At 50.2% G+C, this 23,161-nt stretch overlaps 1 protein-coding gene across 1 annotated transcript in view; it reads right to left on the bottom strand.

Annotated features, from left to right (window-relative positions):
• Positions 1-23,161, bottom strand: part of Cacna1i (calcium voltage-gated channel subunit alpha1 I) — a 108,985-nt gene that overhangs the window by 9,919 nt on the left and 75,905 nt on the right. Inside the window, exons 11-29 of the mRNA XM_051189417.1 lie at positions 17,716-17,867; positions 16,758-16,943; positions 16,348-16,465; positions 16,058-16,213; positions 15,744-15,837; positions 14,981-15,183; positions 14,035-14,508; positions 13,660-13,760; positions 13,413-13,536; positions 13,076-13,144; positions 12,453-12,637; positions 11,861-11,987; positions 11,484-11,609; positions 10,688-10,777; positions 8,680-8,872; positions 7,860-8,011; positions 6,613-6,722; positions 5,899-6,032; positions 4,773-4,843 (exon numbers count right to left, since the gene is read on the bottom strand). Of these exons, the coding sequence (XP_051045374.1) occupies positions 4,773-4,843; positions 5,899-6,032; positions 6,613-6,722; positions 7,860-8,011; positions 8,680-8,872; positions 10,688-10,777; positions 11,484-11,609; positions 11,861-11,987; positions 12,453-12,637; positions 13,076-13,144; positions 13,413-13,536; positions 13,660-13,760; positions 14,035-14,508; positions 14,981-15,183; positions 15,744-15,837; positions 16,058-16,213; positions 16,348-16,465; positions 16,758-16,943; positions 17,716-17,867 (2,865 nt within the window). The remainder of the gene's footprint in view (positions 1-4,772; positions 4,844-5,898; positions 6,033-6,612; positions 6,723-7,859; positions 8,012-8,679; positions 8,873-10,687; positions 10,778-11,483; positions 11,610-11,860; positions 11,988-12,452; positions 12,638-13,075; positions 13,145-13,412; positions 13,537-13,659; positions 13,761-14,034; positions 14,509-14,980; positions 15,184-15,743; positions 15,838-16,057; positions 16,214-16,347; positions 16,466-16,757; positions 16,944-17,715; positions 17,868-23,161) is intronic.

Raw genomic sequence — 23,161 nt, 5'->3', positions numbered from 1 at the left:
CCATCATGTGTCTCCTACTTGAGCCGGGGCTTCTCCAGTATCTCCATGTACCCTGTGTCAACTTAGTACTAGCCTACAGAGCCCTGGCAGGATGACCAGGGGTCAGAGGAGCTAGACACACCCCATCACCACCACACCCTCATTCCCACTTGTAGCTGCCACACTTTCCATGAGCTGAGCCCTGCTAAGAACTTGATGAGCTTTAAATGTCAGACACCTCCAACTTTGAGAAACTGTCACATCCTCACTCACAGGTGGGGAAGCCAAGACACCAAGACAAGACACAGTATACCACATGCCTACGCATGGATCCCAGGCAGGATGTTCAAGTCCAGGTCTCAGCTCACTTCCTGTTTACATTTATGTGCATCCCAGGACAGCCCCTTCCCTGTGCATTAGGAGAAATCACATCTCTCCCAGCAAATGCCCTTGCTTTCCAGTCAGACTGTAGATGAGTCATGTTGCTTTCCCTTTGGAAATAAACAAACTACTCTCTTCCTGGAAAATTTCTCAGACGGTAGACTTGGGACAATGTACTATAACCCACCCCTTCTTATTCATGACATATTTCCCCATCCCCCTAATTGGAAGAGACTTATCACAAACACTACAGACCCCCACATCATTTGGGGAGGTCACTGCTCGTCTTACTTTGAATCCCACCCATCCTCCAACCTGCATTCTTGTGACATGCCCCCTATCAGAGGAATACCGACCAAGTCTGGTACCCAAAACTGATGTTCAAACTTCAGTGTACCTGAATAATTTGAAGCAGCAGTACCCTGGAGTATGGGCTGGGAATAACTCATGAGGACTGGCCACTAAGCACCAATTGTCATCCAATTACTAAGTACTCCTACCAAGTATGTGATGGGAGATGTCATTCTGTAAATGTTTCTCATACTGGTTAATGAATAAAGCACTGTTGACCAATAGGAAAGCAAGATAGGCAGGACTAGGAGACAAGGAGGAAAGAGGAAATAGTAAGGAGTCAAGATGGAGAGTCGAGAGAGCAGGACGCCAGCCGGCTCTCCAGTAAGAGGAGACCACGTGGAAATACATAGATTAACAGAAATGGGATAATACTTAAGACAGAGCTAGCCGATAAGAAACAAGTAACTGGCCAACAGCATTATATCTAATACAGAGTCTCAGTGTGATATTTGGGGCTGGTGTGGTGGCAGGACAAGACCAGCGGCGGGAGGAAAAAACTTACTCCTTACATGTATGAATCAAACAGTACACTGTGAGCCAGGAAACCAAACAGGGGGATTGTTAAACACAATAGCAGTCTACAAAAAGCAGAAATCCTCATTCCCTGTCATTCCCCTTAGAACACTCCCTGATCCCAGTCCTAAAACCAGGCACCAAGAACTATAGAACTGTGAAGGATCCCAGAGTAGTAAACAAAAGGGTGAATACCACCGATCCCATGGTTCCTGACCTCTACACCCTCCTGAGTCTTCTGCCACCAGAAAAACAAATACATATAGTTCTGGACTTAAAAGATGCCTTCTTTTGCCTCATATTGGCACCTCTAAGCCATCCCAATGTTGCCTTTGAATGGACTGATCTTAAGAGAGGCTTTACAGGCCAACTGACCTGGACTAGGTTGTCATAAGGGTTCAAAAATTCTCCCACACTCTTCAATGAGGTCTTAAGTGAAGACCTCCTGACTTTTCAGCAGAGGTATCCAAAGAGCATCCTATACAGTACATGGATGACATTCTCATAGCCTCATTAACAGAGGAGGAATGTAAGAAGGGGATTTATGGAGACAGCGAAGGGCCCAGGATACTAGATCTCAACCAATAAGGCCAAACTATGTGTACCCCATGTCACTTACTTGGGGTACAAGTTGGAAAGAGGTAAATGAATACTTTCCCAGAGCCAAATATAGGCAGTCCTACTGATCCCCACACCTCAAATGAAGAAACAAGTGTGGGAATTTCTGGGAAGGTCATGTATTGCCACTTGTGGGTACCAGGGATCTTGCAGCTAGCTAAACCATTGTATACCAGTACTGATGTGGTGGCTCTCAGACACTACAATGGACTGATTCTGAATGAGGAGCTTCTGAGGCCTTGAAGAAGGCTCTCATTTCTTCACCAAGAAGCCTAGCCTAGCCCCCCCCACCCCCGGACATCTCTAAGTCTTATTACTTATATGTGAGTGATGCCCAGGATACTACACAGGCACTAGGACCCTGGAAGAAGCCAGTGGCCTACCCATACAAAAACTTGGATTCTATTCCTACCTGTTGGCCAGATTGTGGGCAGTTGTCTCTGTAGCCATGCTAGTGAAAAGCTGACACATTAAGCTTGGGTCAGGAACTGTTCCTAACCATCCTGCACTCTGTAGAGGCCTTCCCAAAGGCAGACCCCAAAAGGGTAGATTCTGATGCTCCAGCGATACATTATCAGGCCGTCTGGACCAGCCCCATGTATAATTCTGTGAAAGCTCAACCATCAGCCCTGCCAGCCTACTGCCAGATGATAACCAAACTCCCATACAATGTTGGGATAGGAACTAGTCAGACCCTACACCCCACTTCTAACCCTGAAAACTGTAAATGGGGCCAACCTAAACTCACCCTGGGAGACCTCCAAGACTGCTTAATGGCACTAAGATACCTGCTAGATAGCTTCCCCTATGCAGATTCCTGTCACCATACATGGTAAGTAAACTCCATGAACAGCAGACAAGTTTATTTCCAGGCCCCAGCCACTACTTGGCTTGCTTAGCCAAGCGTCCATCTTCTGAACAGTTTGCAGTGGAGGAGACCCCACTCCTTTGATTCCTCATGTGTGCCATTCCACAGGTACTCATCTGTAATGAGGAACTGGGCAAAGCCAACCTAAATCTAGATGGTTGACTGCCTTGTATGTGGCAAGCCATCCCCATCCCCATTCTGTTCTTGGTAGGGGAATGAAATCAGGGTCCACTAGAGTTGGAATTTTAGCCCTAATTGTAGGGGATACAAATTTAAGGAAATTAGTACTCAAATAAACATAGACCTAGGCAATCTGGAAAATTCTGTTTCCCATTTAGAAACTCAGGTAGATTCCTTAGCAGAGACAAGGGGGTCTCTGTATTGCACTGGGAGAAACCTGTTGCTTCTATGCCGACCAGTCAGGATAATTAGAAAAAGTTAGCCATGGTCAGAAATAACACTGAAGAAAGAGAAAGAGACTTCAAGCATCTGACAATGGGTATCAATTCCCTCTGGTTAACTATTCCACTTACATCTTTTTGCTTTTAGCCTTCACTATGGAACCCTGCTTGCTCAACTGCCTACCTAACTACATAAAACAGAATAAAGTCTGTTAAATTGTTAGTGCTGAGGGGACAATATAACCCCTGCCCCAAGATGATGCCACAGTTTGACTCATGTCCATAGAACCAGTAGGGAATGTAATGGGTTTCCAGACCTTAGTACACTGAGACCCTGTCAGAGGCACTGCTTAAAGCCCAGCACATAGGCTGCAAAATCTTCCAAATGGGAACAAAGTCCTACCCATCAAAGACCCAACCACAGTTTCAGGGAAGTCCCTAAATGTACAAATCTTGCTCGTTTTTGGTTTCTCAGTTCCACTTCTTGCTAACTGGAGTGTGTCAACCAGAATGTGCTTTTTGTGCATAAAAATCCAAGAGCTGCTAGGCAGCAGTGGTGCACACCTTTAATCCCAGCACTTGGGAAGCAGAGGCAGGTGGATTTCTGTGAGTTCAAGGCCAGCCTGGTCTACAAAGCTAGTTCCGAGACAGCCAGGGCTGTTGCACAAAGAAACCCTGTCTCAAAAAAACAAAAACAAAAATCCAAGAGCTCAGGGTTTTACGACTTGGGTGAGTTTCCCATGCAGTCACTGGATGGCAATAAAGGCTTCTGGTTTGGGGGTTTTGTTTGTTTGTTTGTTTGTTTGTTTGTTTGTTTGTTTTCTGCTTTAAGAGTGTCTGTGTGCTGGTCTACAGACTGAGTTCCAGGACAAGCTCCAAAGCTACAGAGAAACCCTGTCTCAAAAAACCAAAAAAAAAAGTGTCTGTGTGGTGGCCTCTGGGAGGCTTATCTTGCAACACTGAGAAGCTCACACAAAGCTCAAGAACATGACTTAAGTGGTGTCTTCAGTGGAGGTCCCCAAGAGAACCTACCTTGCCTCTGTCTTCCCTTGTTCTATCTTTGATTTTTACAAGGCATAAAGTTCCCTAAGTGAATCATGATGAATGAGTGAATGTGTACATGGGTCAGGCCAGCACAGATGCTTGAACATGGCTGGGTGTGGCTAGAGGGACTAACACTGTTCAAGTATCAGGGAGCTGACAAATGCCCCCTTCTATGAGCCAGAGCCCAGCTCACCTTCCACTGTCCTCTCACTCAGCCTGGGGCTTCTATTTCCCCTCCTGGAAGGCTGTCTGGGAACCCCATCATCCATTACATGACATCATCCCATAAAGGTCCAGCTCAAAAGTCACCTTCTCTGATTTCCTAGTGAGTAACCTGAGCCTCCACCCTCCAGGGAACAGAACACGGGCCTCTTCCCATAGGGCCCTGAGTGTCTATCTCCCCACCAATCTAGGGGATCCCAAAAACACTGTATAGGTCCTCAGAGTCCTCACAGGGCTGGACAGAGTGGGTGCTGGTGATGTTGTGAGTTCCCAAAGAAAGTAAGAGAGGACCCTGGGGAGGAGAAAAATCAAAGTCTGCATCATTCTGGGCCTAGCCCCACATAATGAACCTTGGATTTGGGGGCAGAGTTCCAGGAGGGTGTGGCTCTTACCTGGGGCAGAGCCTGTACCACTGTATCCAGCAGGGCCCGCATTCCTGTGGCCATCTTCAACAGCTTCAACACTGTGGGTGACATTCAACCCTGGCTGTCAGTCCGGGCTATAAGTGTGTACTGTACTTGCAAGTGTGTGGACTCAGAGAAGAGAGGGAACACAGAGCAGTCCATATTCCCTCTTGGGCACCACATAAGAATATGACTACAGGGTCTGAAGTGATGGCCCAGCAGAGTACTGGCTGCTCTTCCAGAGGTCCTGAGTTCAATTCCCAACACCCACATGGCAGCACACAACTGTCTATAACTATAGTCCCATGGAATCCAATGCCCTTTCCTAGTGTGCAAGTGTACATGCAGACAGAATACCCATTTACACAAAGTACACAGATAAATATAAAAAAAAAAAGAATATGGCTACAGCTGCAGAGTGAGGGTTATGTGAACAAAACAACATAAAATGGATACAGAAAAGTCCAAGACTACAAAACATGTACAGTGGAGTGAAGGGAACACAGTGTGTGGACAAATGAGTAAATGACTGCTTTGTCAAAGATGACAGACACAGGGATCCACACCCCTTCCTATCCCTTCAGGTTGAAAGGACTCTGGTGTCTCCCAAAATGTCTCTGCACACCTCTCTCTTTAGAATGTGGATGCAATGGGCAAGGGGTGGGCAGGGGAGCACAAAGCACCCAGCCTTCGCTGTGGCAATAAGATTTTGAGAAAGTAGGAAAACTTTTCGGGGTGAGATACAGGCTTCTGGAGAGAAAGGGGGGATTATAAGACATGGTGAGGACCATGTCCCTGCTATGGTGCTGGAGAAATGCCAGGTAGCACATGAACCTGGAACCGAGTCCTTGTGGCACAGCCTGAAGCTGGACCGCACAGATTGTGTTGCCATGAGGAAGCCCAGGTGTAAACAAGTAGGGGCGTGGGCAGCTGGGTGTGCACACATAGGGGTGACATGTGGACTTCTTTTGGATCCTGCTCTGCCCTACTCAGCAGAGAGCTCCTCTTGTCAACATGCTCTACCTCTCACCCACTCCTAGGTGCTCTCTCCTAGGCAATGGGGAATCCCCTTCCTGATCTTGCTTGTCTCTGTCCCGTACTGTCTCCTACTTACCCCGGGCGATGCGCAGAACACGCATGATACGGATGATGGTGGGGTTGATGGGCAGGGCTGCATTGATCTCAATCTCTTCCAGTGTAATGCCCATCACAGATAGCAGCACAATGGCCAGATCCAGCTGGTTCCATCTGTACAGCAGGCAGTTGAAGCAGCAGTGGGAATAGGGGAAAAGCATAGTGACTCAGACACACCTGAGTGGAGGGTCATCTCCCAGCACTTCACACTCCTGTGGGGCCCACTATAATGTGTGAATACCCTTCCTTCTAACCTTCCTCTATGATACCAATGAGTCTGCCCCTAAACAGGGAGCTGCCCAAACTGAAGAAACATCTCTGGCCTCCTGTAGGGAAAGAGGCATGGACTCTGACTTCTAAGTCTAAATCCTAAACTATCTAAATATCCTAAACTACTTTCAGGTAGCATTTGGCTACCTGAAAGCTCTGAGCTTCAGCTGCTTCCTCTGAAAAATTAGCATCAGGAAGACCATAATCTGTCTTCACGTTACAGAGGACCCACAGGAAATGAGCTGAGACAGCCTGTATCCCATATCCATTCAACAAGACTTAATCACTTCCTGTCCAGGGATCTAGTTAGCAGCTAGGAATCTGTGGCCATCAATAGCCAGATGTTACTGGCTCATTCAGGCTGCTTCAAAGATCAGAACTTCTTCCCAACCCTGCTTTGCCCTAGTATGGCTCAGCCACTCACCGGTCCTTGAAGAAACGCCTCAGGCCAAATGCCACCAGCTTCAGCACAGCCTCCAGCACAAAGACAGTGGTAAACATGTAGTTGCAGTACTTGAGGGCTGTCTCTAGGGACTATAGGGAAAAGAGAAGCATGGTCTGGGGCTATGATCTGCCTCAGAACCTTTCTACAACCAGAGTCTCTGCCTTTTAAGGGGAGAGTTTAGTCCATTGACATTTAATATAATGCTTTGTTCCTTTTATTTATTTATATTCCTTTTCACTGCTTATGTCTTCATGTGTTATGGTCATCTCACATTGTTATTTCCTTATTTGTGTTGGCCTGACCCAGTTGTTCCTCTTTGGAGACAGTGTGGGGTGGTTAAGGATCCCCAAACCAGACTGCATAGATTGAATACTGGCTAAGCACTTGCTCCGTATTTAATCTTGACCTCTCTAACACTTAGTTTCTTCAGCTGCCTATCAGAAAGCTGCTGTGATGATTAAATGAGCTAACATACAGTGCTGGGCACAGGACAAACAATTGGTCATTGTAAACTGTAATAATCCTGTTTCTTCACATTAATTTGGAAATGCTACAATTACTGTTCACTCTGTCACTGTTTACTTCATAATAGTCTTCTCTGTCCACTAAAACAAGAGGCAAACTCTTCACTCAGAGGCTTGGCTCCACCTTTCCTGCCAGCTCTGCTGAAAGGAGACTTAGAGATCACCTTCCTCTTATAGTCTTCTCAGGACTGCTATCTGACATCCACCCCAAGGATACTTGCCATGGGCTTTCCCCAGAAAGTCATCACCCAGACCCAGGATACTCAGTGGGCAGAGGAGGCCCTAGGAGACTTTGAACACAAGTCTAAGTTCCAATTCTGGCCCTGCTGCCTACTCTCTGAGGCTCAACCTCTTCATCTGGAAACCCCAGTCAAAGGTTCTCCCAATGCTAACATTACTGTGATGATTTAAGCACACACCCTGTCTCACAGAGTCATATTAACACATCATAACTGCTCATGCTCTAGGCTGCTCAACAATGCCACCTCCCCCACACTCCTGGAAGGAGTGACCTTTTCCTTTCAGACTTCTAATTCACCAGCACCTCCTCCCAGCAAGTGCCTGGCATAAGCCCATCATGGAGGGACTTCACAGATGCTGTAGTCAGCTGGCCCTCTGCCCAACCCTGTCCCTGAGGTGGGATCCTGCCAAGGCTGGTTCTCACCACGTGACCTTAGACTAGATAGCATCCCCAAGACTCACTGTGGGCTGGTTGTAGTGCTCCAGGGACATGGTGACCACATTGAGACAGATGATGAAGGTGATGAAGATGTCCAGATAGTGGCTGGTACACATGGAGTGAATTAGCAGCCTTGTGGGACAGTAGGTGGCATAGTAGGGCAGCCTCTGGGCCTCTGCAGGGAGCACAGGAGAGAGGCACAGACCATACAGGGTTGGACCAAGCAGAGAGACAAGCACAAAGGAGGGAGAGACCATGGGTAGGGAGAAAGCAAGAGAGAAGCAGGATGGCTCACACCAGGTCCCAGCTGACATAGTGCGCCTCTACCAATTGGGGCACCATGAGGGGGAACCATGAGATATTGGGGGCAGGTAGCAGAGATGGTAGGGTATACATTATTCAAATACCCCCCAAAAGACCCATAATAAGGACTGTAGATCTGATAGGCAGAGACAAGAGTCCTGAGGCTAACTATCCAGGAGTGGATGACTGTCCCCAAAACTGTACACAACTTGCATAAGGAAGAACATGACAGGAGCTGTGTTCTCAAAGTGCCCACACAGTGATGCCCATACGAAAGACTGCCTCTCTGTCTGCCTGAACTGGAGTACTGGTGGATTCACTCAGGTGGGCAGCGATGTCATTACTAATGGGCTCAGGTCACCTGGACAAGTAGATACTAGGAAAAGGGCTGGGCCATGGGCAAATGATGGATACAATCTTTTGTTCCCCTCCAATTCCAAAGGCCCAGCAGGCCTCAATCAGGTCCACCCTAGGGCACCACGCAGGAGGCACAGCAGTGAGTAGAGACCCTGGCCATCCCAGCATCCACCATCTGCTCACTACGGCGCTTCTTTTCCAGGCGCCGCAGTCGCTTCTCCTCACGCCTTCGGGCCTCCTCAGCCTCCTGGTGCTGCCGGCACTTGTGGAAGTTCTCCACAACCACTCCCACGAACATGTTGAGCACAAAGAAGCTGACGATAAGCAGGAAGGAGATAAAGTAGAGCAGCATCCAGGGGTTGTGGTTGGTCACAGGCTGCAAGGGAGGCAGAGTGAGGGCTGAGGAAGCTGGTCTGCACAGCAAGGCCACAGATAAGCACTTGATTTCACCCAGCCTCAGTGTAACAGGGGAGTTAGGACAGCTTACCTCCAAAGTGTAAGGTGAAAACAATACAGCAAATGGGAAATGTCTAGCCTGGGCCTGACATGAGTAAGGAGGTCAGCAAAAGGGCCTTCTGCATAAGTAGGACAACTCCATAGTAATCTATGTCATGCCTTCACCCTAGGACTGGATATGTAGTTCTTGCCATTTGTTCTTGTTGCCTCTCTGGCAATAGGTCTTAAGTGTGTATGTTCTTACTTTTCCTTCTCCTAGAGCATACTTGATATTTACTGTCATTGTATATAGTGTTATATCAAGCATAAATCTTTTCTTTAGACCAAAAGGGGAATTGTAGTGAGATATCCACTCTGCCTGCACCTGTTGCACTGACCACGCCCATTGGGGCGTGAGTACAGGTATGGATGTGACCTGTGGGAGGCTAGGTCTGGGGTCCCAGGCCCCAACTCATGCTCTTGGTTCCAGTCCAGTCATGGAAAGCAGCCTGGGTGTGTATCCTTGGAGCAGGAACTTAAGGGTCATTGGTTTCTCATGAAAGTGACTTCTCCCAGGATAAAATATTATAACCCATATTTTATCCTCATCCCATGTATCTTAATCTGTACATCATTAGCCCTTTCCTTCCCTGCTCTTGTGGTTGTCTTCTGCATGCATTGGTCTGCTGTCTTTTCATTGACCACCACTCATTGACCCATGTAAAAATTCATCTATTCACCATGTACCCAACTCATCTATCTCCCACCCATCCACCCATCTACCCACTCATCCATCCACCCACCCATTCATCTACTCACTTACCTATCTACCCACCCATTCATCTACCCACCTATCTACCCATTCACTCACCCACCCATCCACCCATTTACCCACACACCCATCTATCCATTCATCCACCATATATCCAATCCATTATTCCATTACCCACACATTAACCATCTATTCACCCATTATCTATCCAACCTTATTTATATCTACCCAGTACAACACTCAGTCATCCATCCATTTACACATACATCTCTCCATCCATAAACCCAACCATCTATCCACCCACCCACCCACCCACTCATTCATCTACATTTTGGGGGGGTTTTGAAACTGGCTTTCTGTGTAGCTATGGTTGTCCTGAAACTCCCTCTGTATTCCAGGCTGGCCTCAAACTCAGAGATCTGCCTGACTCTGTTTCCTGAGTGCTTGGATTAAAGGTGTGCCTAACCTCTCATCTATCTATCTATCTATCTATCTATCTATCTATCTATCTATCTACCTACCTATCTATCCATCCATCTATCCATCTGTCCATTAACCCTCCCATGTATTCATCTATGCAGCTGTCCATCCATCTATTCATCCACCTTACCACCTACACCCATATCCATCTATCCACTCACCCATCCTCCCATCTACTCACCCACCCACCCACTTATCCATCTACCCAGCCTTTTTCCATCCACTCAACCTGTCACTCATCCACCAACCCACTTATTTGTCCATCCATAAACAAAGTGAGCAGGAGGCAGCCAAGCCCAGAATAAGTGGGTGAAGTCCATTACTAAGAAGAGAAGAGAGGCAGACAAGGAGTAGAGGAACACTTATAAGTGTACTCATCACCTCTGACCGCTCCTAATCTCCTCTAGCTCCAGATATAACCTGGTGGGTTCTAGGAGACCAAGAACCAGAGGTGACTTATATAGGTCCACCATCCTCATCAGTTATGGCCCAAGCCATGCCCACCTGCTGGTCCACAGCAACAGCATCCAATCCATTATACATGATGTTCACCCAGCCATCCTTGGAGGCCAAGACAAAGAGGGACATCAGAGCCTGGAGGACAAAGAAAGGGGTAAGGGTGAGAGATATGGGTGCATCAGTCCTCCACTGTTCTGCCTCTAGGGGGCCAAAAGACAAAGAGGTCTTCCTGAGTAGTAGACCTGTACCTTCAGCTGATGAGGCCTCATTGAGCACCTACTGTGTGCCTATTATGTTCCCTGCGGCTACTACTGTGGAGTTAGAAGGAGCAGTGGAGCCAAAGTCCTGAGCTTCCATCTCAGTTCTGGAAGTAACTGTCTGTGGAATGTCTTTGGAAGCAGCTCTCATTTGAAACACTACAAATACATCAGGTCCCAGGAATGGGAGTCAAATGCAAAGTAGGACCCCAAATACTGACTGAATTGTTAGAAAAGAGAAGCCACCAGGTAACTAGCTCAGCTTGCCTACTTCCCATATGACAGAAGACACACTCATTAAAAAAAAAAAAAAAAAACTGAGGTGTATGCCCAGATGTGGATGGCTCTAAAACTTCCCTGGGTGGGAAGGCAAGACCAGAACAAGTGTTCATGAAGTGCCTGCCAAGTTTCACATGCTGGCAGGTTCTGCACACAGGATCCTGGGCTCACACCTCCTGTGAACAGAGTTACATCCCTACCCACTTTACATGATGGGAAACTGCTGCTCAGAAAGGGGAAAAAGCATGGGGTCTGTCCCAACAATGCAGGACTAGAGCCAGGCCTATGACCCCTGAAGTGCTCACCTGACCCAGGTTATCAAAGTTGTATTTGTGATGCACCCATCGATAGTTGGCAGCCACACAGTCAGATCTGTTGGTGATGTTTCGTGTGTCCACTCCCAGACAATGATAGAACTTTCCCTTGAAAAGCTGTGTGAAAGGAGGGAAGAGCTGGTTGCTCAGGGTGAAGAGGCACAATCCAGAGGCGGGAAAAGCTTCTCCAGGAACTGACCCACACAACCTGCCCCTTGCTCAGTCAACCCAAGTTGGGTCTGCCACCTTCACTTGGCTTCTCCAAGACAACGTGAATCCCCAAGTAAGTGAACACAGGTGTGATAGAGTAGGCATAAATAGGCTGTACTGGGCTTCTTGTCACCCCCACAAAATGTGCACCCCCTCACCTGCACCCCCAGGATGCCAAAGATGATGAAAAAGGCACAGCAGATGAGCACAATGTTGCCGATGGGCTTAAGGGAGGAAATGAGTGTCTCCACCACCAGCTTCAAGCCAGGGGCCCGGCTAATGACCCTGCAGGCAGACAAGGAAGGACAGGGGCACTTTGAGCCAACAGAGAGACAACCTCAATTCAGTCCACAGTCACCAGGCCTCCTGAAAGGTGAGGTTCCAATAGGAAATGAAGAGACAGTTGCCAGGTTACCTAGGACCAGGGATGAGCAGCAATTCCTACCTAGATCAACACATGGAAGGGCACTTGACCCTCACCCAGTGCCCACAGGGTACACACTACATCCAAGAAGTGACACGGAGAGATGGCAGTGAGACATCCAAGAACACAGAGGAAGTAACACTGTGGAAGCAATTTGAGCTCTTTGGCTCCTCCCCCAGCATCACGGTATGCTTGGCCCCGATGCTTTTGGAAGCCTGCATTGTTAAGCCAGAGTGATGGTCCACTCAGACTTGGGCAATTTCCCTATACAGTGCATCGACGCTTGACTTCCACTCCACCCCCATACCTTGTGGCAGGATCCTTACCTCAAAGGGCGTAAGGTGCGTAAGAGCCGCAGGACCCGCAGGACCCCCAGAATCTTGGCTCCACCCGCGGAGGCCACAGATACCACTATATCGATAATGGACACAAAGACCAGGAAGCCATCCAGTACATTCCAGCTGCTTCGTAAGTATGCCTGTTCACCGAAGTACAGGCCCAAAGAAACCACCTGGGGGTGGAGTTAGGGTCAAGCCTTGGGAAGTGGAGGGGTCCAGAAGACGCCCCCCAGGGACAGGACAAAGGGAGGTCAGGTCTGCCTCCTCTAAGGAGGCAATGGGTAGAGTGGCTCATGACAGCTCTTCTGAGGGCTGGTGATAGGCAAGAAGGAACAGGGTTTGGGCCCAGGGATATCTCCAAGCTATGGTCTCAGACCACGACTACAAGATCTCAATCCAAAGCTATCCCAGGCTGATGCTTCTACCTAAATGTGCCCTTCTAACTGAGTTTGACAATTGGAGAAGAAGCTCCCCCCATGGGCTAGAGCCCAATAGGAGTGGACCTCTGGGGCCTGTGGGATGTTGCTGAGGGCCAGGCCAGCAGAAGAGGTGAGCCTTAGACCAGGGGCTCCAGGTAGGGGTGGGAAGGATCCTGGTGAAGCCCACACAACCTTCAGTGTCATCTCGCCCACGAAGATGGCTGTGAAGATGTAGTTAGACACAGTGAGGAAGATGCGCTCCTGAAAGAGAGGGAGAATCTGTGAGCCTGAGTCTTCCACAACTGCCCATGTGCCTGGTCAGCATCTGCTTCAGCCAGGAGCAGCCACTGTGGCTAATACTTCTCAGATCCGGTGTATGGCCTTCAGCTCCCACAAGCAAGCTCCCTGTCACCTCCCCCCGCCCTGCATGCTAAGTGTCTGACTTGGCTGAGCTCTTTCTCAGCTCCCCCATCTTGGCCATCACCAATGTTGTGGCCCTCTGCCTGACCCCAGGGCTGCAGCCACTCACTGTGCTGCCAGCTTCAATCTGGGGCCTCTCCAGAGCAATAGTGATGCAGTTGAGGAAGATGAAGGCCAAGACCACATAGTCGAAGAGCTTGTGAGCAATGATAGTCTGGCACAGGATCCGGAACCTAAGTGGAAGTCAAGGAACCCTCAGGAGGGTCAGGTTGCCCCCCACTCTAACCAGAAGGAAGGCAGAGGACCAAAACACACCCTCCTCCTATAGCCCTCACTCCCAGCCAGACACTACTCACTTGTTCTCAGGAGAGAAGAGGTAGACCGACCAGTCCTCACGGACCTCGCACCAGTCAGGCTTGTAGACATCGATCATCTTGCGGACGCGGAAACACAGCGTCTGACAAGGCAAGGAATTGGGTGTCAGGGTTGGTGCTGCGAAGAACGGCCCACCTCTTCGCACTCTACTAACTCTGAACTCTTGCCCCGGTCGCCAACCAAAGGATTGGTGACAGGGTAGGTCAGGTGTGGGCAGTTCTAGCCCCGCCCTCCAGCCCCACCCACCATTCCAGGACCACCCAAAGCCACGACCCTTGGACCTTCCTCCTCCTGCCTGCCCTGCAGACTACTCTCACAGTCCAGCTTCTCAGGGGTGCTGTCCAGTCCCTACTCACGTAGTCGATCTCCTCCTCATCCTCCCCACGGTCACGGCGGTCATCCATCTTGGTGAAGACGTCTTTGGCGATGTTGGGCATTCTGCCATTGCAGTCCTCATGCCCGGGAGCCTGTCCCGGGGCCCTCCAAAGAGCCCGCGAGTGGGCACCCATCACGGGCACCAGTTCTGCCAGGTCCACTGAGTCCCTGGTATCGAGGGATAGCGTCCGGCGGTGGTGGCGATGACGGTGAGCAAGGTGGGGTCCATGGTGCGTGTGGTGGGCATGTGGGGCATGCAGAGGTGCGGTACGGGTTGGCACCTCGTCCCGGGCACCCTCACAGGCCCTGACACAACTGCCACCACGCTCCCCCAAGAGCAGAGACTCATGCTCAGCTGAGGGTGGCTTGTGCTTCAGGCTGTTCCAGCTGGAGCGGCGGCTGGCCCAGGCCCCACTGCGGCCCCAGGGTCCATAGTAGGAGCTCCGGGAACTGGACTGCAGAGAGGCCCGGGCTAGGATTAGCAGCCACCCACACCATAATCTAGCGCTAAGGTACGGACTTCCTGCAAGCCATGCTAGAGTGAGCCCACCCACTCAAATGTATGACTCAGGTTAAACCCCCTCCTTCTTTGAGAAAAGCATATATAGTAAAATGGACCTGCCTTACAGCTCAGGGAAAGGTGATAATTTGCTCACTTTAACACAGCTCAGAGGTGACAGAGGCCACATTAAACCTGTAGTTGGCCTCACCCCGGATGAAATCCCAAATCTGTCCCCCAAACTACAGTCTTTCATTCCAGCTACCAAGACCTGTTCTGGCACAGAGCACCCAGGGTTGCCATAAACACAGGCCCTGCCTGGTTTAGACTAGATAGTATGGTACCCCAGCAGGGCACTTCCAGCCACAGTCCCTCAGTACCCTCCACCTCCAGCAGGGAGCATTCGTCATAGCACCCACTGGACTCACCAAAGAACGCTGGTCGTAGCTCATCCTGCCCAGTGACATGACACTGCTTTTGCGGGAATCTAGGGCCACTAGTACTGGGTCTGGCTGCAGTGAGAGGCGGGGGGCAGTGCCCATGACACCAGTGGGACCCAGATGCCCACTCAGGGGGAGGCTAGGGTCCAGGTGTCCATTGGGTGTCATGGGTATTGGGCAGAGCTTGAGATCTGGCAGACAGACAGAAGAGCAGAAGCCATGAGACAATCAGAGACAGATGAGGATGGAGAGCTTTTCCAGCTTGGCTCCTACTTCTCATGCCTTCCTCCATCCTCTCGACAAGGCTATTTATTCTCCTCGTCATGACCCTTTCCTTCTCTTCTGGGGCCAGCCTAGACCTCCACCCAGCAGGAGGACCTCAGTCCCATGCTCACAGGCAGGGACTGTCCTCGGGTCACCATGGATACTTGGCTTGGTTGGAAAAGGCTACCAAGTGGTATCATACATGACCAGAACACAGGCCACATCCTAAAACACTAGAACTTCAACTCAGGGCCCCATGTGGGAAGGGAAGCAGATGGGCTCTCTAGGGGAACCCAGGAGGTCCATGAATGCCCTTCCCTGAGACTAAGAATCTCTTTCGGGTATAATCACAAAAAAAAAAAAAAAAAAAAAAAGACAAGTAACACTCCCTGAGCCTAGGCTTGATGGGGGAGCCATTGTGCCTTATGTCCACCTGGGAATCTACGGAAGGCTTCTGACCCTAAGCAGAAAGTGGACATGTGCTTACCCCCACTATTGTCCAGGCCCTCTGGGAGCTTGTCAAACTCCTCCATGTTGGATGAACTCTGGTCCTCATCAGAGTAGGAGCGATTAGCATCACCCTGGGAGATCAGGTCACATCATAACAGGTCCACTCTGCCTTTTCCTGCCCTGCCCTTGGGGTTTTTCAATGGGTGCTCCCACCCCCCTTTTACAGATGGAGAAACTGGTTCAGGACAGGGACCTGAGAGGTTAACAGGGACTTTGGCCACAAAACTCAGTCTTCTCATCTTCCCTGGCTCCCTATCCCCTGCCCAGTGACCTGCCCAGGGTTACAGTTACCTCGGCCTGGAAGCCCTCTACCAGGATAGCCACCAGGAGATTGAAGAGTACATAATTGCCAAAGGTCATGAGGGCAACAAAGTAGAGGGAGGCCCATGGGGTGGTGGAGGCCATGCCATTGTAGAGAACAACATTCCAGTCCTCCTGTGTGAGGATCTGTTAAGAAAGACACAATTTAGCCCTGGGATCCTCCCAATCCCAGGCTGTCAACCTGAGCCCCTCCCAGACCTGCTATCTAGATGTTTCCCATACATACCCCTGAAATCTATGAGCTTTCAGTTGCCACTCACCTGGAACACTGTGACAATGGCCCACAGTAAGGAGTCAAAGTTCTTTCTATCAGGGACTGTATCTCCAGTGTCTGTGCGGAGGCTGAATTTGCAGCCAAAGATATGCATCCCAAGGATGCTGTGAAAGGAAAGGAGTGGCTCATGAGACAGTGCACTGAGTTCTCTGCAACTCCCACGGCCATCCAGAACCAGAATAGAGGGAGATTGCAAGCCCATGTTATTAGAGGGGAATGCTGAGGCTCAGAGGAAGGACCTGCCCGGAGCCATCAGAGTTGAGTGATGGTGCTGGGATTCACAGCCAGATCCTGGTAGCTCTTCCCTTTGGATCTTCACCAGCCACCACATCCCAGGCTCATGCCCACAGCCCCCATCAGGTCCCCAATGTTGAGTCCTGGGTGGGTGTGGCTCACCTGAAGATGAAGATGAAGAGCATGAGCAGCATGCAGAAGGTGGCCACGTTGTCCATGGTCTTCATGAGCACCACGAGCTGGCGCCGCAACGCCGGCATGAAGCGCACCAGCTTCAGCACTCGTAACAGCCGGAAGGTGCGCAGCACGGACAGGCCTCCATCCGCCTGCCCCACGATTTCCCATATGCTGCAGCCAGTGTTGAGGAAAGCATAAGGGTTCGGTGGGAAGCCAAGAGGATGGGAAGATGGGAAAGGCAGACAGGGCAAGGAGGACAGAGAAACAGCTTACATCATCCATCTGTCCATCTAACAAATGATATTGGGTGCTACTCCACAGCGCCCCCTAAATCAGAGTTTCTTAGCCAGGAGCCCCTGGATCCTACATTAAGAGGCCTATGGCTCTAGAGTTGGTGAGATGGCTCAGCAGGTCAAGAAGCTTGCAACCAAGCCTTTTGGCCTGAGTTCAGTCCTCAGGACCCACATAGAAGATGAGAAGTGACTCCTGCCAAGCTGTCCTCTGACCTACACACACAGGCACACTCACACACGTGGAAAAGGACAAAGAGGAGGCAGCAGTCTTTATCTAAAGCCTCTCAAGTGTCTGAATGCCACTGTCCTCTTTTTGAGGCTGCATGCTTCTTTTGATTCTGAATGTAAACAACAAACCAGAGAATCAGCCATAGTCAAGAGCAATCAAAATAGTCGATATCTTCAGGTTGTGTAATGATTGATGTGGCTATTTCTGTGTGTCTCCAAACCATGTTTGGAACTCCAGTGGCCTCAGATTCGCTATTGAGTACATTAATGCAGAAGCATTTATTACTAAATTACCAGTTTATTCAGTATTTGGATAACTGCCTGTCAGTAAAGATTTCCTTTGTCATTCAGAGACTTCCTGTGCTGTTAAGGGTTGGGGCTCTCACTCCTGCTCCTCAGCTTCAGGGTGGCAGTGTGGTTACCTGATGATGACAATGATGCTGTCAAAGATGTTGTAGGGGTTTCGCAAGTAGTCGAAGAGCCCGAAGGCAGCCAGCTTCAGGATCATCTCCAGGGCAAACATGCTGGTAAAGACAACATTACAGATCTCCAGAATGTTGGTCAGCTCCTCGGGCTGTGGGATGTGGGGGCAGAGAACATGTGACCCTACTGGGTCCCTGTGGTTGCACCTTAGTCTGTAGGTCTTCTTGGCTGTGCTACCTTCAGATCCTGTGGAGTGGTATCTACTAAAGGGTGTGGCACCATGAGTGGTGTTGGAACTGCATGCTGGGAGACATTAGGCTATCTGTGTTACAGACGGGCCAGCCTCTCACACTGCCAGGAAGTGGAAGTCAAAGACAGGGTTTCTACTGCATGCCTCATGGACTCTAAGGCTCAGGCAAGGAGGCTCTCTTCTCCACAGTGGAGGGCCTAGCTTATGCTCAGGGATATACCAATGGCTCCTGCCTGAATCCTAGAAAAAGAATGGCCACTTATTCCTACCTCACTGAATCTCAATGCCTGATAGGCCACCACTGACCTTTCCATTTGATAAATAAGGTGGTAAACTAGGTGGTAGAGGCTGGATTACACAGAACCACCCAGCATGAATAGCAGACTCCAATGCAGCACAAAGAAATCCTGCCTGAACCAGTCAATCACTCGCTCATTCATTTGTTCACTCCTGGGTGTATAACATAGGTCTTCCAAGAACCCGCACTGTACAGGGACTATGTTCCTGCAGGGGACAGGGGGATTCCCACTCTCAGTGGCAGAGTCCCACGAATCACCCTCAAAACAAAGCAAGCCAGTACCCATCAACACTCGTAAAGCTAAGTATGGCTTGGGGACAGTGTTGGGGAACCAGGCAGCCTCCTGTAGGAAGTTAAGAAAGAGAGCTGGTGACACAGGGGAGGAGAGAAGGGTAACCAAGCCAAACTCCCAGCCAAGGCAGGGGCTGGGTGACAAGCTAGTGCCACAACAGCAAGCCATCTCCCACCTGCCAGCACCCTAACTCCAAGCTCAACCCTTCCACTGACAGCAGCAAGAAACCCCAAGGGCCCAACTTTGATTCCATGTGTCTTACAAGAAGAAAGAAAAAATTATGCAGCCACCAGCTTCCCATCCCTAGCACCCAGGAAATCCAATAAACTGCCAGCTCCTCTCAAGCCCAGATAAAAGGAGAGGGACCCATTTCCATCCGTAACTACATTTGACTCACAAAATGCAAGGGGAGCAGGACCCTGGGAAGGATGTAGGTGGGAGGGACTCTGATGCTGCTCACTCAGCCCACCCAAACCAAATCTTCGGAGATGAGAAGGGTGGCTGCTGATGGGTCCTTGATGGCCATCCACTGGCTCTTAGCAGCATACAGTGTGTACATGTTCCCTCCAACTGTGCTAGAGCCACTGAGCTTCAGAAAGGTCACTAACTCGCCTCCCTCCTCCCCCGCAACAGCTGTTTCTCCAGGCAGCACACACCTGTTAATCTTTCTCTAATGGACCATCCATCACTCCCAAGAGCATTTTTCTGGGAAAGAGGCAGGCTGGAGAGAGGCAGACAGATGAATATAGACACCACAAGTGGGAGGCCAAGCGGGGGATGGAAGGGACAAGGCAGACACACAAAGAGATGGAAGCCAGGAGGATGGACAGACAGAGATATGGTGAGCAAAAGGCAGAGGCCAAAGCCCTGATATGAACAAAAGGAAGGTAGTCTGGGGACGTGGCTCAGTCAGTAGAGTGCTTGTCTCACATTCAAGAGGTCCTAGGTGCCATCACCACACCCTTTAATTTGGTATGGTAGAATACACCTGTAATCTTAGCATGCGGCAGGAGGGTCAGAAGTTTAAGGTCATTGTTAACTATACGTTGGGTTCAAGGCCAGCCTATGCTTTGTGAGATCCTATTCTAGTAGATTGAGACACAGTGACATGGTGGAAGTCAGACATATCAGGAAAGGAAAGGCAACACAAAAATCACAGACAGACAGACAGTGAGAAGTCTAACAGGGATGCCTAACATGCGCCCTGTGAAAGAGCAGGTGGTCCATGTCAGAAAATAGCAGCTTAAACCTAGGAGGTGCAGGGGGCTCATCCTGGCCTATGCTGGGCTTTGCAGCCCCAGGTTGTCCAGTCTCTGACCACCTCTACAGGGGTAGATGAAAGGACATGCAGAGGTCCAGCGCCCACCCCTCAAGCCCAGCCTAGCACCATAGTGACAATGGCAGCAGGCGTCAGTTAAGTTCCTCCCCAAAGCAGACATGCAAAACACTTTCTAGGCACTTATCATCTAAGCTTCAATCTTGCCTACACTGTCTCCATTTAATAGTTAGAAAACATATGGCTCAGACAGAAGTGACTGCTCAGGGTCAGAGTCGTGACCAGGCCAAGATGGAGTCCACTCTGGAGTCATGTCTCCACCCTCTGCTGTGAACCAGGTGCCATCACAAGGACACATTTTAGAAGAGGCTTGTTCAGCAGACATGCTATTCACCTTATAAGCCTTCCCTGGTTCCCCACTGCACTGAGGACAGAAGTGTCCTTGAAGCCCTCAGTGGATAAGCAGCCCTGCTTGCCCCATGGGCTGTCCACCACACCCTTTAGAAGCTCTGAGTCCTGCCCCTCCCTTGTACCTGTCTTTGTAACTGATGATTCATGGCCACCCTCAAAATCCATCCTCAGTGCCATCTCTTCCAGGAAGCCCTCTTTGGTTGTGACCCATATTGCTCTCTCTCTCTCTCTCTCTCTCTCTCTCTCTCTCTCTCTCTCTCTCTCTCTCTCTCCTTCTCTCATGAGGCCCTCCCAGGGTTAAAATGTCAGACACTAAACCATCCCATAATCCTCTTCCCAGAGTCACCCTGAGCCTGGGTTATTCGACAGGAGCTATCCAATGCTTTGAGTCACCCCATGGCTAGGGAGGTCTTGAACACATTGCCCTGGAAGCTGGAACTAAAATGGCTCTACTTCCTAGAGTGGGGCATCCCTAAGACTGGGAGGACCCCCTCCTCCCCTCCTGGTGCCCATTCCATACGCCTCTACTTTTCACTCTCCACCTTGACCAGCCTTCACTGAGGCCAAAGTGAGGCTTCAGGGTGGCCCTGCCCAGCTTGAGAGGAGTCCCAGGTCTAGTCAGGGAGACACTAAGACGTGGACTACTACTCTGAGTGTCTTCCTGGCCTGTGTCCCACCTCTGTTGTGATTATCCACAGATGCCCTTTGCATCCCAGAGCCAGCCCCGCCAGCTGCTTGCCAGGTCACCTGGGCAACCTATTCACCTGCCTCAGTTTCCCCACCTGCCCCACCTTCCCAGTAAGGATGAGACACATAGCCAGCTTGCACTTCGTGGCTCCTGTGAAGGTGAAACCTAGTGACCTGACTCTCCTCATGGCCCCACAATTCAACCAGAGACTCCCCAAGGGGTGTGGGTCTCCCAGGTCTCCTGGGGATTTCTTTCCCAGGATGCACTAGGCAAGTGATCTGCCATCAAGACACACCCTGCCCTTGTTGGGCATTATTTCTCTCTTCATGACACACATGTAACTCCTTGACTGGCTGACATCCTTTCACCTATAATCTCCTTCCAGGCCAGGCCCTACAAGGAGTATCCACAGCCATAATGAGCCTGGACAAGGAAATTGATGGTGATGGCCCTCCATTATTTGAGCAGCAAAGGCTGTGAGCATCTGTACTGACAGAGACAGGGGTGATAAGCCAGGGCCTCACCAGCTGTCCCCTTGCAGGCCTGGGTGGAGTGCAGGGCCCTGTGGAGGGAGGGGGAAAGGACCTATGACACTCTCCCCTTTTCCTTGCATGCCATCTGTAGCCCTGGGCCACCTCTCACTGTGGGCACCACCTCAGTGGGGGATGCTCAAAATAAACCTGGGGGCAGATCAGTTTCCTGCAGAGAGATGTCTGAGAGCCCAGGCGAGGAAGAAAAATACCAGCGGGCCCTGCACAGAGCTCCACTGAACAATGGCTGCCACTTGGTACTGCTTTAAAAAGAATGCTTAAAAATGCTTCCTCCTCCTCACTTCTTCTTTAATTAATTTTTGAGGCTCCAGACAGAGGATGGTAAACTCACCCAGGCTGGTGGCAGAAGGCTCAAACAAAAGACATGCTAGCTAGTAGTGATGGAGTCGTGAATGCCTACTAGACAACCAGAATTCACCTTTGCTCTTCCTGAACACCCTGTGTGTGTGGAGGGGGGGTTCTGGCTTATCTGTAGATAGAGACACTAGCTAGGTAAGCATGTGATTTTCCCAAGGCTATCCTGTCCATCAGCAGTAGAACCAGGAGTGGAGTCCAGGCATGAATGAAGGATATAGTCTCTGAGCAGTGGCCTTCCAAGTGTGAAAGCAGGAAGCCATGACACTAGGAAAATATTTGTGAGGACTCAGGGACATTCTCTCTAGGCCTGGAGCTTATTAAGTTCTGGTATAAATTCTTTCCCCTGACCCTTTTTAAGCAAGCAACTATTTAACAACTGCTTGATGAATTCCCAAGTGTGAGAAAATTGGCTCTCACAAGAGACTCTGGTGTAGCAGGGGACACCAGAGCCAGGTGCCCAATAGCAGCTCCTCCCACAGCATCTTCCCAAAAGTGTAAACCCAGCTGGGTCTCTGCATTCTGGCAGTCTAGAGTCTTGAGGCAAAGGATAGTCTTCTTCTCTACCAGCTTCCCCCTGCAGAGATCCCACCCAGCAGCCTTCCCCAAAGATCTTTTTAATTAAGTCAGAATAGCTGGCAAACCTGCAGTACCAACTGAGTGTTGGTGGCAGCCCCAGGGGCCACATGTAACTAAATTGAATGAAGCCTGTGCTTGGTGAGCTAATGAGCAGAAAAATGAAGAGTGTGGCCCCTTCAGGCATAGGGAAGGGCTTTGCAGAATGACAGTGACACCATAGCCAAGGGGGCTCAGAATCCAATTCCTGCTGGGGTGTCACTCTTGCCACAGTAGGTGGGTTCAAGCCCAGCTGCTAGCTATCTGTGGAACTTCGGGCAAGTGGGTCTGGCATAGCCAGGTGGCAAGTGGGGGGGTGTCCCACCAGACTGAGGAGTGGGCCAAGGAAGCCATGCCCTCCAAAAGGACTAGTGGATAGAAGCCAGGAAATGGGGTTACTCCAAATGGAGCCAGGATTTGACAGGCTGTTACAGCAGGCATGCCCTAAGGACTGCAGGCTTTCGGGCAGCTTAGGAGGAAAAGAAGCAGGCAGCCCCTGAGTTGAGTACCAACCCCTTGAAGTCATGTCCTGCCAAGCCACATGCACCATCCATTCATTCTACAGGTACCCAAGAGTATCTGCCCCCAAGTGTTGCCTCGGGCAAGGTCTGGAAGCCATATGGAAGGATTAGACTCTACTCTAGCCAGGGTCAAAGAGACAGATGTGAGAGTGGCTCAGTGTAGCTGGGTGTGCCCCTCCACCCCTGCCT

This window comes from Phodopus roborovskii, unplaced genomic scaffold (genome assembly GCF_943737965.1).
Source record: "Phodopus roborovskii unplaced genomic scaffold, PHOROB, whole genome shotgun sequence".
NCBI lineage: Eukaryota > Metazoa > Chordata > Mammalia > Rodentia > Cricetidae > Phodopus > Phodopus roborovskii.
The sequence above is the reverse complement of the archived record's forward strand: the minus strand, read 5'-3'. Positions and strand labels throughout refer to the sequence as shown.